General features: G+C 44.8%; 1 protein-coding gene and 1 non-coding gene across 4 annotated transcripts in view; both read right to left on the minus strand.

The window, feature by feature from the left end:
* Positions 1-1781: 1781 nt before the first annotated feature.
* The window catches only part of ZNF777 (zinc finger protein 777), a 32235-nt gene continuing 15341 nt past the window's right edge, over positions 1782-18675 (minus strand). For all 3 annotated transcript variants that reach the window (XM_059712118.1, XM_059712119.1, XM_059712120.1), the window contains exons 5-6: positions 8302-8553; positions 1782-3326 (exon numbers count right to left, since the gene is read on the minus strand). In XM_059712118.1, the coding sequence (XP_059568101.1) occupies positions 2161-3326; positions 8302-8553 (1418 nt within the window). In that variant the 3' untranslated portion in view covers positions 1782-2160. The remainder of the gene's footprint in view (positions 3327-8301; positions 8554-18675) is intronic.
* On the minus strand, positions 15875-15981 carry LOC132211667 (U6 spliceosomal RNA). Its single transcript, XR_009447552.1, has one exon. It is a non-coding gene; the product is annotated as a U6 spliceosomal RNA (small nuclear RNA).

Genomic DNA, 18675 nt, shown 5'->3' on the forward strand with positions numbered 1-18675 from the left:
ACTCTCTGAGTTCCTACCCTGGATTTCATCCCAAAACATCATCTTTCACTTGAGTCAGAATGTTTCCAGCACTCTTTGGTCCTCAAATTCCAGGACTAGTCAAGATTTGGAGCAGCAATGGCCCTCCACTAAATATTTCCAAAAAATCTCTGCTAACACCTCTTCAAGGCTTCAAATACGGTGGTGTTCAAAAGAGCCATTTCCTCAGCCATCCTTTAACATCATCATGACCCATCCATTGAATACAGTTGGTTCTCCCATGTCTATGGTAGGATTCCTTCTCCAGGTTCAGTCTTTTGCCATCTATTTGCATCAGTGTTCTCTCCTGCTCAGCAGTCTTCAGTGATTTCTCATAAAAGGTCAAATTCAAACTCCAGTCTTGAAGTCTGAGATCCCTCTGCACCCCAGGTCTACTCCAAGCCAACCTTGTTGACCCTGTTTTCTCTCCACAAGTTCTCTCCCAAATCACTGTTCTCTCATCAATTACAGCCCACTTTCCACACTTCCGAATACCCCCACCCAAAGGCCTTCCTCATTTTCCTCATCTGTGGAATTCTCCCAGCCCACAGATCCACCTCCACGGAGGAGCTGTCCTGACTTCTCCAGCTCCTGTGGTCAGTAGAACACTGTGCTTGGCGCTGTTTCCTGCATTTAAGTCCCTGCTTCTGGATGTGACTCCTCTCCAGCTGGTTCCGGAGATCCGGATTAAGACTGGCCACCTCTCCAGCTCTTTGTGCCAGTCCAGCCTCTGCCCCTGCTCTGGCTGCCTGCCCTGATGTCCTACCATCCTTTTACAAATTTGCAGTCTAAACAGAGAAGTCATATCCTTTCAAGTATCAGCTTTTGGGCATCACTTCCCCTTTCCATGCTTTATGCATCTTTACAAGGAAAGGAGGTGGGTTGACTGCTATGGTCCTTTCAGACAATAGTGTAGCATCTCCTCCCTCTAATTCTCCTGTGTGTTAGCCCCCCGCCCCACTCCCAGACTCACGACTTAGTCTGCCTACTTCTTGTCTCTCAGGTCAGTCTCTCTGCCTTCAGCGAAGTCTGGCCTCCCCGGTTCTCATGGAGTGGGGCACTCCATTAGCCTCCATAGTACCTGAATTCTCTCTGGGTCACTGCCAAACCCAGGAGCAGAATGAGTCATTTGCTCTGTGGGCAATGGAACATGGCTGCATTTTCTCTAGGCCTCACTGGATGGCAATTGGTAATGAATATCTAGTGAAACCAGGGTGCATTCATGCATGTAACAAATCTAGAGAGTAGTTTTAGGGCAACATACAAACAAAATTAAAAAAAGTCCAGAATGGTGTCTTCTTTTATGGGTTCCCCTAAGACTGGCCCCAGGGGCCTCTGCACCCCTTCCCTATGCCTCCCTGCCACCAGCCACACCACCCTCCAGCCACATTTCAAGCTCAGCAGGCTGCCTGGTCCTGAGGGAAGCACCCAGCTTTTGCTGCAGGACCATCTTTCCAGGCCATGCTAGACCTGTCACTCTTCCTGCCTCCCCCTGAACTCCCACTTGTCCGCCAACATCAGGGCGCCAGGAGCTTCTACACTTCCACAGGCCCATTCACTGTTTCAAGCTCCTTAGCCCCGTCTCTCTTCGATTTTATAATCAGTGGGATCTGCATCCCCTTCACCATCCAACATAGGGAATAAGCACATAAAAGGGACTCAAGAAAACCTGTCAACTGACACTAGGCACATGATGTCCCCTGGCCACCGTCTCAACCCCTCCCCTTCAAAACCAAACAAAAACGGCAAACAGGAAACACTCATCTTTTAAAAAATTACTCTATTATTATCAAATAGAACCACAGTATCCAAAAGGTAATTATAAAGTTCTATCCCCCAACTAAGTGCCCTTGCACCGCCCCTCCCAGTGGCAGGCGGCCAAATCACTCCCCCCGTGCTGATTGGTTTCATCCATTTTATTGTCAAGGAAATTAACAGCCCGAAGGGGTTCCCCCAGGTCCAAGCTCTCCCCACCCCTGGAGCCCCGGTAAACACGGCAGCAAGCGACCTGGTCTCAGGACCCCTGTGTCCTTGGGAGGAGGGATGAAAGGAGAGGGGGGCTCACAGCAAAGGGGCTGGGGGCTTAGAGGGGTGCCCTGCCCGCTGGGTTCAGGCCTCTGGGCAGGCAGGCTGGGCAGCGGCTCATTCGCCTGTGTGGGTCCGCAGGTGGTACTTGAGCGACTGCTTGTAGCGGAAGCACTTTGCGCAGTGCGTGCAGGGATAGGGCCGCTCGCCTGTGTGGGCGCGCTGGTGCTCCAACAGGTGATGCTTCTGCGTGAAGCGCTTGCCACACTCTGCGCAGTGGTAGGGCCGCTCGCCCGTGTGGATGCGCCGGTGCTCCAGCAGGTGGTGCTTGCGGATGAAGCTCTTGCCGCACTCTGGACAGGAGTGCGGGCGCTCCCGGGAGTGCACGCGACAGTGGTTGGTGAGCTTGGATTTCTCGCTGAAGCTCTTCTCGCACTCGGGGCACTTGAAGGGCCGCTCGCCCGTGTGAGTCCGCTGGTGGCGCAGCAGGTGAGAAGGGCGGCTGAAGCTCTTGCCGCACAGGCTGCAGATGAAGGAGACTTCGTGTTTGCCCGCATGCACACGCTGGTGGATGACCAGGCTGATGTGCAGGCGGAAGCTCTTCTTGCACTCCGGGCATGTGTAGGGCCGCTCACCCGTGTGCGTGATCTGGTGCTTGGTCAGGCTCGACTTGTGGCTGAAGCTGCTGTCGCACTCGGGGCACTTGTAGGGCTTGGGGCCGCCGCCACTGCCTGAGCTGGGCGACTTGGGGCGTGGCTTGAGCGTGTGCTTGGAAGCGAAGCCTGGCCCACGCTCTGGCGACACGTAGCCTCCACGGACGCGATGGATGCGCTGGTGCAGCGTGAGCTGCTGCTTGTGCCGAAAGCTGACCTCGCACTCAGAGCACTGGTAGGGCCCCTCCTTGATGTGGTTGCGCTGGTGGATGATGAGGTTGATCTTCAGCCGGAAGCTCTTGCCGCACTCCATGCAGGTGAAGGGCCGCTCTCCACGCCGGTTCCGCTGCTGCTGACTCGAGGAGCTCCGGTTGTCACTCATGTGCCGGTCACCCATGTGCCGGTCGCCATGGGACATGGGCGCCAGCCTCTTCACCACCGGGTTTCCTAGCTGCAGGGGCGGGGGGCTCTCCTCGCCCTCAGGAGACAGCTCCCCTGGCAGCGGGGTCTGGTATATGCTGGCGCTGTATCTCCCGGACAGCTCCCCGAGGTCCTGCAAGTGCTGCGGCAGCTCGTCCTCCTCCTCTTCCTCCTCCTCCTCCTGTTCCTCGGTTTTGATCACGATCCCCTCTGCTCCAGGCACAGGAAGGGAGAGACAGTAAGAAATTAGCTGCTGCCTAGCACTGGCAACGCTAATCTAGGTAAGCATCGCTCCATCCTCACCAACAAGCATGGCACAAATATTGTCACCCTAATTCCTTTCTTTGGGACAAGACTTTCCAGTGCCTGCCACTGTGATCCCCACAGCCACAGGGTTGGATAAATAACCAAATACCCATTTGGTTCAGGAATGAGCCCAGATCCTCTCGGAACTTTACGTAAGGCGAGTTGCTGGTGCCCATTTCCCACATTGCTAGTAATCAGCAGGAAAGAACACCAGTATGTGAGTCCTCTTGAGGGGCCCCCAGATCCAGGTGCTGAGGTTGGCATACACGTGAACCTACCAGTTATTCAAGCCCATAAACTAATTTTCCATTTAAGCTACTTAAGGGATGGGTTTCTTCCCGCTGTATCCGAAGGGTCTTGACTCATCAAGTTGTTACCGGGTCTCCTCTACCTGAACTCAGCTCAGCCCCACTGGCTACATCTTTTCTGACTCAACTGGAGATTTCTCCTCAGGTACCTTTACTCATCACTCCCCCGCCCCCCGCCCCGTTCCCATGTCTCCAAATCGTACCCATCAATTAACACCCACCTCCAATCCTCTCATCTCCCTAAAACCTTCCCTGATCATCCCAACCTGCAGCCCTCAGCATGTGGGGTGCACCTCCTCAGGACCGAGAATTCAGCCTTCCCCTGCAGCATCTCACCTGCACAGGTGGATGACTCACCTGCACAGTCAGGCTCTACCAACCCTGAAGCTAGGGTAGGGGGTTTCATTTGCCTTTCCCACAAGCCCTGGTGTGTGTGCCACAAACACTCCCACTAACGAATGTCCTCCCCCTCCCCCCTCTAATCTGGTCCTTTACGACCAAAATAAGGCTGTGTTCCTGTGGCCCATGAGAATGTAAGTCCTAGGGAAAAGTGCCTTGAACTTATTTGGTACTCCCTAAACACTGTTAATGGGGGATTCTATTTTTAGTCACACTGACCAACTTTGTGTGACCTGAGAAAGTCACTTTTCTAATCCCACCTGTGAGATGGAATTCTTAAAAGCAAACAGAGAACTTCTTCAAAGCACTTCATACCTATTCTCTCTTTTCATATTCACTATATCTTACCCCTACTTCACAGACATGGGGCATCCAAGACTGTAGATATCAAGTTGTGTTCCCAAATAAAGTAAATAAAGTCAGAACTTCCAGAGCTTGCAGTTTGGGAACCACCTACTCAATCCCCTCAACTGACAGAGAAACTGAAGCTGGCAGTGTCTGTGACTGGCAAGGTCTTGAAAGTTTATTAGTGACTGCTAGGCCATAGCACTTTCTACTACTCCTCTGAAGCCAAAACAATTGCAGTGTAATAGTCAGAACATAGATGTGCTGAGCTCCATAAGACAACGCTGCCTCGGTACTGTCAGGATTCTTGACAGGAAGTGATCTAGAAGGTCCTAGGACCACAATGCTTAAAAGACGGGGAAGGAGGAAGCAGCTTTCGAGGTTGGTAACTAGCTGCCCTGTATTTATCCAGGGTTGTTTGTGAAAGACAGAGGGGAAGTATAGACCTTAGAGGATTCAGACTCTCCAGCACATTTTATATTTATATATTTTATTTCAGAGCAGAAGAGAAAGAATCTCAATGACTCAGCATCAGAGTTGTTTTTTCTTAATGAAATAAGAATGGAACATCTGGCCCTAAAATTCATGGCTCAAAATCCCAAAAGGACTATTTAGTAATTTTCTAAGGTTCTAATAGAATTAGTGGGGACTGTTCAAAGGACAATCTGGAATTTCTATCATGAAGGTCTAATTTAGCATCTACTCACAATTTGATTTGTGTCTTTCACTATTCTTTTTTAAAAATATATATTTTACTGATTTTTTACAGAGAAGAAGGGAGAGGGATAGAGAGTTAGAAACATTGATGATGGGGACGTGCTCGCAACCAAGGTACATGCCCTTGACTGGAATCAATTCACTATTCTTTTGTGAAAGACAACACGGTATATTAAAAAGGCTTCTGAAACAGCATGCAGTTATTTAAAAACTAGAGGCCCGGTACATGACATTCGTGCACTGGAGGGCGGGGGCTGTCCCTCAGCCCGCCCTGCACCCTCTCGCAGTCCAGGACCCCTTGGGGGATGTCTGACTGCCGGCTTCGGCCCACTCTCCAAGGCCTAAGCTGGCAGTCGGACGTCCCCAATGGCTTCTAGACTGCAAGAGGGCGCAGGCCAGGCTGAGGGACGAATTTCGTGCACTGGGCCTCTTGTATAGGATAAGGAGCTAGCCCTGGCTGGTGTGGCTCAGTTGGTTGGAGGATCCTCTTGTACACCAAAAGGTTGCAGGTTTGATCTCCAATTGGGGCATGTATGGGAGGCAACCAATCAATTTTTCTCTCTCACAATGATGTTGCTCTCTTTTTCTCTCCGTCCCCTTTCTCTCTTTACAATTAAAAATATATATACATATATCCTTGAGTGAGGATAATAAAAAATGTTTAAAAGATAAAAATAAGGAACTAGATCCACATTTTTTGACCAAGGATGTGCACATTTTATTAGGTGCAAAAAGGCAAACTGCAGAGGAATCATCTAAGATAAAATAAAAAAACTTTAAAAAATCAACATAATACTTTAAAAAACCTAACTAAAATGCCCTGGCCAGGTAGCTCAGTTGGTTAGTGTCATCCAATATGCCAAGGTTGTGGGTTTGATCTCCCGTCAGGGCACATATGAGAAGTAACCAATGAATGCATGAATAAGGGGAACAATAAATCAATGTTTCTTTCTCTCCTTCCCTCTCTCTCTCTCTCTCTCTCTCTCAATTCAATAAATAAAAATTGGAAAATAAATAGAAAATGGATGTGGACATATTTCTAAATATAAAGAATATGTAAATTGCTATGATGGTTGACTTTCACACATAATCAATTATCCAAACCCAAGTGAGTTCTACCAAAAATTTAAGGAACATATTTAGTTCCTGTATTATACATTACTTTTAGAATATAGAAAAAAGAGCAAAAGCTTTCCAGATCATTGGTTAAGTCTACTACAATATTGCTTCCAATACAGATGAGGATGACTCAAGAGAACTTCAGGTTCATTTTATTTATGAATGCAGTTATAAAGCTCCTGTATAAAATAGTAGCTAACAAGGTCTAATATAGGTTTAAGAAAGACACCACCACAATCAGGTAGGGCTTCTTCTTAGGAATGCATGGATGGTTGGTTCAGCATCAGAAAATGACCACAAAAGATATCCTGGGATGAGGCTGTGCAAGCCCACTTCTCTACTGTTCTCCTTGGACTCCTAAGTTTGCAGAATGGTGACCCTGAAATTTTATAATTAAATGAAAATGATGCCTAGATTCTACTAGAAAAAGCACAGTCAGTTGTTTTAAAACATGTGCTCTTGCCTGGCCAGTGTCGCTCACTGGTTGAGCGTTTACCTATGAACCAGGAGTTCACAGTTCAATTCCCATTCAGGGTACATGCCCAGGTTGTGGGCTTGATCCCCTGTAGGAGGCATGTAGGAGGCAGCCAATCAATGAGTCTCATCATTGATGATTCTCTCTCTCCCTTCCACTCTGAAATAAAATATCCTATATAATAAAAGGCTAATATGCAAATTGACCAAACGGCAGAATGACGGGTCGCTATGATGCGCACTGACCACCAGGGGCAGACACTCAATGCAGGAGCTGCCCCCTGGTGGTCAGTGCGCTCCCAGAGGGGGAGCGCTGCTCAGCCAGAAGCAGGGCTCATGGCTGGCAAGCACAATGGCAGTGGTGGAAGCCTTTCCTGCCTCTGTGGCAGTTGGACATCCCCCGAGGGCTCCCGGACTGTGAGAGGGCGCAGACTGGGTTGAAGGACCACCCCTCCAAGTGCACAAATTTCATAGGTGGACATCCTCCAAGGGATCCTGGACTGTGAGAGGGTGCAGGCCAGGCTGAAGGACCCCACTCCCAGTGCATAAATTTCGTGTACCAGGCCTCTAGTCTATATATATAAAACCCTAAGCAACCGAACCACCAGTCAACCAGTCGCTATGATGTGCACTGATCACCAGCAGGCAGGAGCTACCCCCTGGTGGTCAGTGCACTCCCACAGTGGAAACGCCACTTCAGCTGACCAATGGGCACCAGATGCCAGGCTCACACCTGGCGAGTGCAGCTGCTACTGCTGGCAGCAGGTGCAGCAGGGCTGGGATGAGCGGGAGCGGCTCTTCCCCAGCTGCCTGCCACTTCATGCACTACTACATCCCTCGGGGGATGTTGGACTGCCAGTTTTGGCCTGATCCCTGCAGGCCAGGCCTCCTGCAGGGATCGGGCCAAAACCAGCAGTCTAACATCCTCTGAGGGGTCTCAGATTGCAAGAGGGCGCAGGCCAGGCTGGGGGGACCCCACCGGTGCATGAATCGGTGCACTGGGCCTTTAGTATATATATAATATGTGCTCTGGCCCTAGTAAATTTGGTTCAGTGTTTAGAGCATTGGTCCTTGGACTGAAGGGTCCTGGGCACGTGCAGAAGGCAGCCAATTGATGTGTCTCTCTCACATCGATATTTCTTTCTCTTCCCCTTCCTTACACTCTCTCTAAAAATCAATGAAAAAAAGATCTTGAGGTGAGGATTAACAAAACAAAAAAACGTGCTCTCCAAGGGTTGAAATTTTCAAGTCAGGTGAGAGATCTAGTGTGACATAAGAACAATCAAGGACATGTCAGCACCGGGAAGTTTTAGCTTTGCCACCATCTTGGGCAATTCATTGGATCGTCTCCTGCCTGTAGAAGGAGGGATCCTGCCTGACCTAGTATTTGGCTTTCACACCTCTTCCCTAGCCCAGAGACAGATGCTCACAAACCCTGAGGCAGGAAGCTTGTACCTGAGGTTGTGCTTGGTTTCTGTCACACCTGCTGAACCATCAGTGTCCCTGCCCCGACTGACCTGTGCAGTTTCTCTGCTGCACCAGCATCTGCTTGAGCTCGCTGAACTCGCCGGAGCCTTCTGTGGACTCCTCCAACATGTTTTCCTGCTCCTGCATGTCCAGATCTGGCTGTTCTCCACACGGGTCACCCAACTCCGAGTCCTGGAAGCCATGTTCTTCCACCTGTCCCATCAGGGGCTCTGGCGTCTCCAAGCTCTCTGAGCCCTCGTCGTTGGTCTGCACCTCAATCTTAATCACGATGCCGTCATGGGCTGAGAGAAGGTGGAGGGGTGGGGGAAGGAGGACAGAAGAATCCAGAACACATTCATTCTACCTGCCCTAGAATTTACATTTCAAAAACTCTTATATTTCCTGAAGAAATGTAATACTAAGTTGGCACTGATTTGACATAGAATTTTCTGGACCTGACTTTTTTTAAAACTTGCCTATAAGTCTGAAGGCTAATTTCAAATGTCATCACCTACACAGGCATCATTTTACATAAATGGGATTATGGCATACTTTTCTGTCCTTTAGTACAGTATTTTTTTCCTTTTAATTTGCCTTCCCCTCCCTCATTTCCCATTTCATAGTTATGACCTTCCCAGATAACCCTGTAACTAATCTAGTACCTTTCTCTACAGGTAGGCTAATGCATTCCTTTTGAATACTGCACACACACTATGGTGAGAATGATACTGTAATGTGTTCAACTAGTCCCTTACTGAAGAACATTCACTTTTTCTTCCCAGTCTTTTGCCATGATAAACCATACTGCAATAAACATTTATTTATTTATATCTCTAACTAAAAAATTGCGGTTTTATTTCTATGAGAATCCCAGGAGTGTTAATGCAAAGCCAAGAAGTGTATTTTTAATTCTGATAAATGTCATCAGACTGCTTTTCAACAAGGCTGTGACAATTCAGATTTCTACCAGCCCACCAAGAGAACATCCTTTCCCCATTCCTGCCAGCAACAGACACCATGTACTTGTAACTTTCCTCAGATGGGTATAAAGTGATAACTTTTGATACTTTAATTCCATGTCCCTAAGTTTATCTAAATATAATTTCTTTTGTGTGTGTGTGTGTTTTTCATTTCTTTATTAGCCTTTTAGATTTGATTATATGCCAATCATGTTCTGCTCAATTTTTAAGAGTCTTTTGATTTCTGTGTTAAAGATAACCCATTTGCTCTTATCAACATTTCAAATACTTCCTCGAAATCTATCATTTGTCTGCTGACTCTGTTGCCTTCTACCACACCTATTCCTTAAAGTTTTCATATTGTCAAATGTGTCCCTCTTTCTCTTTATGGCTCCTGAGTTTTCTTCATTAGTTAAGAGGATCTGCCCCATCGTAGATGGTTCATCTGGTCTCCTAGATTTTGTTTTAAATTACTTTTGTTAGTTTTCTAGTTTCTTCTTTTTTAAAATATAGTTTTATTGATTTTAGAGAGGAAGGGAGAGGGAGAGATAGAAACATCAATGATGAGAATCGATTGGCTGCCTCCTGCACACCCCCCACTGGGGATCAGCCCGCAATCTGGACATGTGCCCTGATCAGGAATGGAACCGTGATCTCCTAGTTCATAGGTCGATGCTCAACCACTGAGGCACGCTGGCCAGGCTGGTCTCCTAGATTTTACTCCAAAGTTTTTGTTGTTTAATTATGTACACTTAAGTCTTTACTGCATCTGAAATTTATTTTTGTTTTGTGTATGGTGTGAGTTAGAGGTTCCACTTTATTTTCTTCCTTCTGAGTTGTGCCAACATAAACCCCCTTGCAGGCTGAACATCACTTTGTTAATTAAGGAAATAATAAATGTATAATGCATAAACATATCTGTTCTTTCACTGAATGCTTACTCAATAGATATTTATTAAGCACAAACTATGCCATGTTCTAGTGACTTGGGATACAGTGGTGAACAAAGCAGAGCTCCCTGCATCATATATCCTACATAAGGCAATAAAAATAACCAATAAATTCTATGGTATGTTAGAAAGTGTAAGTACTGTGGAAAAAAGAGAAGAAATTATGCCACAGCCCATCTGGCTCAGTGGATAGAGCATCGCCTATGGGAAGGGTCCCAGGTTTGATCCCGGTCAAGGGCACATACCTCAGTTGTAGGCTCCTCCAGGGCCCAGGCCCGGGTGGGGACTTGTGCAGGAGGTAACCAATCGATGTGCTTCTCTCACATCAATATTTGTCTGTTTTTCCCTCTCTCTTCCACTCTCTCTAAAAATCAATGGAAAAATATCCTTGGGTGAGGAAAAAAAAGGAGGGAGGGAGGAAGAGAGGGAGGGAGGGAGGGACCAGAAAACTAGTGGACAAGGATGACAGTCCCTGCCTCCCCGAAGCCTCCTCTGTTCTTCTGCCAAATGCTCTCATCACTCCCATCAAGTGGACCACATCACTGAGAAAGCGAACCGGCCACGTATGCTAGTAACCATACCTGACGACCCCAAACTGGGCTCCTTCTGATGTGCGGAAACCCTTTAATTCCCCTCTGACTGACCACCTGAGCCCATCTGGGAGGGAGTAGACAGAATATGAAGCAGCTCTAATGTTCCCAGGTTACAGGCCCGCCCCCAGCCTTAAATGCAGACTGTGGCTTCTTTCCTCCAGAGCTGAGTTTCCAAAGATCTCTTCTCACTGTCCAAAGTCATCAGTGTCCTATGCTCTATCCAAACTTACCTCTTGGACTTGCCCCTGCTCTAGCTCAAGGTCACCATCTGGAACGCACCCCCCGACCCCAATCTCAGTTACACAGTGTCTCTCCTCTCTCCTAAGTCCTCTGCTTGCTTCCTTAGTCCTGCCCATGTTTCCCCCTGGAACTGTGTGTGCTGCATGCGCTGTGTCCCTTTCTTCTCTGTCTTCAATCCTCCTCTCTGCAGTAAATCCACAAACAGCATGACTCCAGCATTAGAAAAAGATTTTCCTGGCAGACTCCTTAAAATATTTTGTTGCTATCCTCCTCCCTAAAATGTTTTTAAAACTATGTATCTTCTGCATCTTTTTGAATAAACATATGAAATGCTTCAGTAACTGCAAAAGATGTCATTTCTGGAGTATTGTAAATATTGATATTTTAAAATAAACTCTTCCATCACCCTTTAATGTCACCAATGGAATCTAAAAATCCCAGCAATTTAAAACCCACCATTCTTCACTTAAAAAACACACCAACAAGTTCTTCTTTGATAGTTGAAGTTTTTATATCATTCCTTTCCACCTTGAACTTCTATTTCCATTCCCACTTTGCCCACATAATTTTATCCTAATAGAAAACATTTTCATGCTTAGAAGCCTTTTACTGATCACCTCATCTACCACTCTGCCACAAAAATGTGTATGTAAATTGAAAGATTAATTTTGCTTTCATTTCTAATAACCATAGGGCTCTCAGTGTTTATTTTTTTCATCCCTGGTTTAAGTTACCTTTACTTATTACAATTGTAGGAAGATAAACAATTATTCAAGACAGAAAACAAAAAAAAAAAAAACTGGTTGGAAAAGTATCTTACAAGGATAGATAGGGTTTTTTCTCCAATTAGTTAATGTATCTGAAAATGAATATTCTCATTGTTTGAATTAGGCCGAGTTCAGAATCCAATCTATTCCTATTTTTCATTTCTATATATAAAAGCTCTGGGAAAGCTCATTTAGATAGATACATAGATGGGCTAGCAGGAGATTTGTTAGGGAATCATCACTCTTCTTTGAATTTCTGAAATATAATTCTATGAAAGCACCTGGTGAACATATCAAAAATTGTTTTTAATGACCTATTAGCTGACATCTTAATTAGTTTCTCTCTCAATTTTGTTAAAAGCAAAGTATTGGAAATGATCTCACTTGCAAAAGAATTTGCCACCTAGGCCCCAAAGCATGAACTTCTGGTCATGTACCCCAACATTTAGGATTGTTTCTTTGTTTCGTGACCCAGAGGGCTTTTTATACTTAAGTGAAATGCTCCATAATAAGGTAGAGATGGGTGGAAGGTACCTGTTCTAGACAAAGACCAGCATTTCAGGGGTTGCCTGTGCTGTGCACTCTAGCTGATGGGTTTTATGAATGGGAACAGATGGACTAAAGACCCAAAAATTGAACCTTCAATGCCATCTGTCATGTCTCTTTTGGACCTTGTACCATCAAGGGCATGGGTACCCCAGCTTGAAGACCACTGCCTTCCAACACCTGTCCCTACTTCAAGACCCCACTCCAGCATTCCCTACTCTACCAAACTTCTCACAGTGCTTTCAGGGAGCACAGCTGTGCTCTTCTCTGAACTCCTAGTACTCTTCTATTCCTCAGTGTGATATTTAATTCTTTTCCTCTCAAAACATGTATTTACACATTTCCACCCTCCCCTGCATTTGTTAGGTAGTAGAGAAGCCAGTTGTTTTTCCCCAAAAAGGTCTCCCACCCAAACAACTTTTGAAAGAATACTGATAACCAACTTGCAATTTTAAGTAGTAATTTGTTCTCCTATTGAAAAAATGAATTGAAGACACATACATTGTGGGAATATAGTTTATGACCAAAGGTAGCTTTTCAAAAAGTTTAAAGCCCAGCTGGTGTGGCTCAGTGGTTGAGTATTAATCTATGAACCAGGAGGTCACAGTTCAATTCCCAGTCAGAGCATATGCCTGGGTTGTGGGCTTGATTCCCTATAGGGGCTGCAGGAGGCAGCCAATCAATGATTCTCTCTCACCATTGATGATTCATTCTCTCCCTCTCCCTCTCTCTCTCTCTCTCTCTCTCTCTCTCTCTCTCTCTCTCTCTCTCCCTCTCCCTCTCCCTCTCCCTCTCCCTCTCCCCCCCTTCCTCTCTGAAATCAATGCAATATATTAATAACTAACTAAATAAATACACAAACAAATGAATTAGACACAACTGGTTTCCTAGGGGAAAAAAAGCTTCATATATTTCATATCAAAATTAATTACTAATGAATCCACAATGTAAACATAAATAATAAAATCTACTAGTATTAGAAAAAAGCACAGCCCTTTCTTTCTCTCTTCCCCTCCTTCTTCCTTTTTCTTTTTCTACTTTGAGCTGAAGAACCGGCTATTCCTAGACACCAGGGACCTGAGTTATCCCTTCTGGAAGCTGTCTAGTCAGTCATCCAAACATATTTGGTGTACCCAACCCATATTAACTATAATTTTTTGAAAACCATTTTTGTAGTTTTGCCTCGATATTGTTTGGGTATAGGACACATCTAATTTATGATTTCTCTGTAATCTCTGTAATCACGTTTCTTCATAAGAACTTTGATGAGATGGGAAAAATCTGTCCGATAAATTTTTTTCAAATGCATTTTTAATAATTAATAAATCTGGTATATGGTTAAAGTTGTAAACATTTAATTAAACAGTAATTTACAGTTTGCAATTTTATTTTTGTTTTCTGGAACAAAATATATTTTAATCCATGTTTCAAATATCTTTATAGAATTTGAAAAGCACATAGGTGCAAGGTCTGTGATCATAATGTTTACTGAATAAAATGGGCCAAGTAAGTATTTCTACATTTGATACAAAACACAGACACCATAAAGAAAATTACTGGTAAATTTAAATACATAGAAACTTAAACTTGATAAATTTGAACACATAAAAATGTAAGATAGCTATACTACACACAAATACTATAGAAAGTTAAAGCATAAACTTGGGAGCATGTTCAAATACATAAAACAGAGAAGAGCTGCTCTGGCTGATGTGGCTCAAAATTTTCTTTTCTTGTGTGTGTGTGTGTGTGTGTGTGTTTTAAATATGGAATGCTTCATGAATTTTCATGTCATTGGTTGAATGTCGTCCCAAGCACTGAGAGGTTGCTGGTTCCATTCTAGGTCATGGCACATGCCCAGGTTGCCGGCTCGGTCCCCAATAGGGGCTGTGTAGGAGGCAACTGATTGATGTTTCTCTCTCTCATCAATGTTTCTCTCTCCCCCTCCCTTCCTCTCTCTTTAAAATCTATAAAAACATATTTAAAAAAAGAGTCGAGCTACTATCTTTAATATTTAAGAAGCTTTTACAAATCAATAATAAAAAAAATCAATAGTTCAAAAGAACAATGAGCAAAAGGCAATTCATAAAGTAAGACATACTAGTGGTTAATAAAGGTATAAAAATACACTCAACTTCACTTTTACAGAAGTGGAATGAAAACATCAAAATACTGTCCTTTCTACTCATCACTTTAGCAAATAATAAAAGGATAAATAATACCTACTATTGCCAAGGATGTGGGGAAACAGGTAGTTTCATGCATAGATGAAGGTCTATAAATTGGAACAATTGATTTCAAGGGCACTTGCAAATATCTATTAAATTTTTAAATGGGTATAACCTTTGACCCAGAAAATATACTTCTAAATAAGTTTCAGACATGTGCACAAAATCTATAATAATAAAAGCATAATATGTTAATTAGACCGGATGTCCTTCCAGATATCCTTCCTTCCAGACAAAGCCGCTGCCATGGTGGGCGGGAGCCAGGGCCAAGGCCTTTGCACGAATTTTGTGACCGGGCCTCTAGTATATTTATAAAGGACATTTAATAAAGCACTGAAACTTGTAACCACTCTAAGTGTACAAGAATGGAAGTTTATTTAAATAAGTTATGTAAGTAATGCACAGGATGCTATAGTCTTCTACTACCTAATAATAGAATAATATGCAAATTGGTTGGGATGCCATCACGTAATGACCCATCGGCAGGCTGTGTCCCCGCTCCTTGCGCCAGGCCGAAGACATGAGGCTCATGTCCCCAACCCCGGCAACGGGCCCTGGGACGTGAGGCTTGCGCTCCCGCCCCCTGCACCAGCCAGGGGACTTGAGGCTCGTGTCCCCAGCCCCGGAACGTGAGGCTCATGTCCCCGCCCCCTGCGCCGGCCCAGGGACTTGAGGCTCGCGTCCCTGACCTCGGCAATGGGCCCAGGGAATGGGAGGCTCATGTCCCTGTCCCCCTGCGCCGGCCCAGGGTTCTGCAGGCATGGAGAGGCCCCTCCACTGTGGGCCCGGCCAAGGGTCCACAGGTGTGCGGAGGTTCACAGGCTTCCGCTGTGGCCCAGCCCAGGGGCAGGGCCATGGCAGGGCCTCCGTGAGCCTGCACTGGGAGTCTGCAGGCCTCCTCGAGCTCTGGCCTACCTCTTTGGGGCAATCCATCAAGGAGCCCCGGATGGGTGGGCGGGGCCTACCTCTTTGGGGTGATGGATCACAGGGCTCCCGCACTGTGACAGGGCACAGGCCATGCTGGGGGACCCCCCCCTCCTACCTCGAGTGCACGAATTTCGTGCACTGGGCCACTAGTTTTAAAATAACAAGATAGATTTATATGTTCTGACATGTAAAGATGTCAAAGATACAGTATTGAAACAAACTATCTGCCAAACAATAATATACTTCTATGCTGTTTGGATATTTTTTTACAATGGGTATGTATCACTTATAAAATTAAGGCTCTCTGTGTGTGTTACTATTTGCACATAAATTGGATGGAATAAACTGTTGACTTGTAGGAGAATTATGTGGGACTTTTACTCTCTAAACTTTCTTTTCTTGTGGGTTTTTAAAAAAATATGGAATGCTTCATGAATTTTCATGTCATCCTTGAGCAAGGGAAATGCTAATCATCTCTGTATCATTCCAATTTTAGTATATGTGCTGCCCAAGTGAGCACTGTTATTTTCTTCTTTTTGATGAAACTTTGTTTCACCTTCTCTATCAGCTCTAAGCAAAGAAATGACAGTTCACACTGGCTCTCCAACCTTCTCATGGCTACACTTCCTGTTAGATTTTTAAATTTTTGGTATATTAGCTTTTTAAGTCTTTTTAAAAAGTTATACATGTATACAGGTCAGAGGATTGAACAGTGCTTCAAAACTTGTTCTTAAAAAGCTCTCCGCGCCCTGGCCAGTATGGTTCAGTTGGCTGGAGTGTGGTACCATACACAAAAAGGCCATGGGTTTGATTCCCAGTCAGGGCATATACTCAGATTTCGGGGTAAGTCAGGGTGCCTATGGGAGGCCTCTGATCGATGTCTCTTTCCCTCTCTCCCCACCCACTTTCTCTTTAAAATAAATAAAAAACATACCCTCAGATAAGGATTAAAAAAATAAATAAATAGGCTTTCCTCCACCCCAACTCCTTATTACCAGCTCACCAGAGACAATCACTTTCAATTCTTCTAGCTGATGTTTGTCACATACTTTTATAACTCTAAGTAACATACTTAGGTTGCTACTCCTTGAATTTTCAATTTTATCAGGAAAGAGTGTTGGATTTTGTCAAATGCCTTTTCTGCATCATTTGATATGATTATGTGATTTTTGTCTCTCAATTTATTTATGTGATGTATCATGTTTATTGATTTGCTGATATTGTATTAGCCTTGCATCCCTGGAATAAATCCCACTTGGTCATGGTGTATGATCTTTCTAATGGAGCGGTTCTCAACCTGTGGGTCGCGACCCCTTTGGGGGTCGAACAACCCTTTCACAGGGGTCGCCTAAGACCATCGGAAAACACATATATAATTACATATTGTTTTTGTGATTGATCACTATGCTTTAATTATGTTCAATTTGTAACAATGAAAATACATCCTGCATATCAGATATTTACATTACGATTCATAACAGTAGCAAAATTACAGTTATGAAGTAGCAATGAAAATAATTTTATGGTTAGGGGTCACCACAACATGAGGAACTGTATTAAAGGGTCACGGCATTAGGAAGGTTGAGAACCACTGTTCTAATGTAATGCTGGATCTGATTTGCTAGAATTTTATTGAGGATTTTAGAATTTTCAATTTTAAGTGTCATCTATTGATTTCCAAGAGCTGTAGTGAGGACCATCTCTTCCTCATCCAGCCATATTCTTCCAAGTCCCTGATCCTTCCAGTTTAGCTTATAATTCTGATTGGATCAATACAGTCTACTATAAGCACTGTTCAATGCCCTCTTTGCTTTTCCTTGGAGCTAATAATTTTTTTCCTTGGCTTACTATTACCATGAACTCTCCCCCAAACCTGCTCTGTAACTCTCTTCTCAAACAATGCAAATTGGATATTTCTCAATGTCAGCTACTTGAAAAAAAACTTCTGAAACCTCCTAATGTGCTCCAGTCTGGCCTGGTTGCTTCCAGGTGCACAGCTGTCTTTGAGGGTTTCCACAGCACCCAGGGCTCCCTTCATCTCTCTTATGTTGGAGCTCCTAAGCCTTTCTGGGTTTACTTCCCCATTTTGAGAATGGAGGCGTAGGAGACTGTGAACACCTCAAAATGTCTCAATTTCACTCTCATAATGAATTAACAGTCTAGATATCACATTCTAGAACAGTTGGATGATATTTTCCAATTTCAAAATTTAAAGGAATTTGAAGGCATTGCTTTACTGCCTTGTAGCTTCCAATACTGTTTAAAAGTCCAGAGCCATTCTATCTTGTTCCTCTGTGTGAACCCATTTTTTCTCTCCACAAACTTGCAGGGTCTCCTTTATCCTCAGTGTCTTTGAAATTTCTTGCTGCAGCATCTAAGGTGTGGGTTTATTTCCATCCATTGTTCTGGACAGTTGGTGGGGACTTTTTCAATTTGGAAAACCATGTCTTTCGAAGCTGGGAATTTTTCTTTCTTTGTGCAAAATTTGTTTTTTTATTATTTTTATTTTTCAATTATAGTTGATAGTTTCAGTTGTAGCTGGAAATTTTTGTTGAATTATTTTGTTGCTAATTCCCTTCTTTTTGGTTCTGCTATTCTTTTTTTCTGGAATTCCCAATGTCTGGAAATTGGACTTTCATCCTTCCATTTTCTTATTCGTTCCCTATTTTCTTTTTTTACCCTTTTGCTTTATTTTCTGAGATGTGCAGTCAATGTTATATACTAACACTGTTATGAGCTTTTAACTTGTATCACACACACACACACACACACACACACACACACACACACACCCGGTGCACGAAATTTGTGCACGGGAGTGGGGGGGTCCCCTCAGCCCAGCCTGCACCCTCTCCAATCCAGTACCTCTTGGGGGATGTTCAACTGCCAGTTTAGACCCAATCCCAGGGCCTAAATTGGCAGTCAGACATCCCTCTCACAATCCTGGACCACTGGCTCCTAATTGCTCACCTGCCTGCCTGCCTGGTCGCCCCTAACTGCACCCCTGTGCTGGTCTGGTCACCCCCCAACTGCCCCCCGCTGGCCAAGTTGCCCCTCACTGCCACCCCTGCCCACCTAATCACTTCCAACTGCCTCCCCCACCAGCCTGGTCGCCCCTAACTGCCCCTCCTGCTGGCCTGGTCACCCCTACCTGCCCCCCTGCTGGCCTGTTCACCCCTCACGGCCTGCTTGTTCAGTCCTTTGGTCGTTTCTC

The sequence above is a fragment of the Myotis daubentonii genome, chromosome 10, assembly GCF_963259705.1.
Source record: "Myotis daubentonii chromosome 10, mMyoDau2.1, whole genome shotgun sequence".
In the NCBI taxonomy this organism is placed as follows: domain Eukaryota; kingdom Metazoa; phylum Chordata; class Mammalia; order Chiroptera; family Vespertilionidae; genus Myotis; species Myotis daubentonii.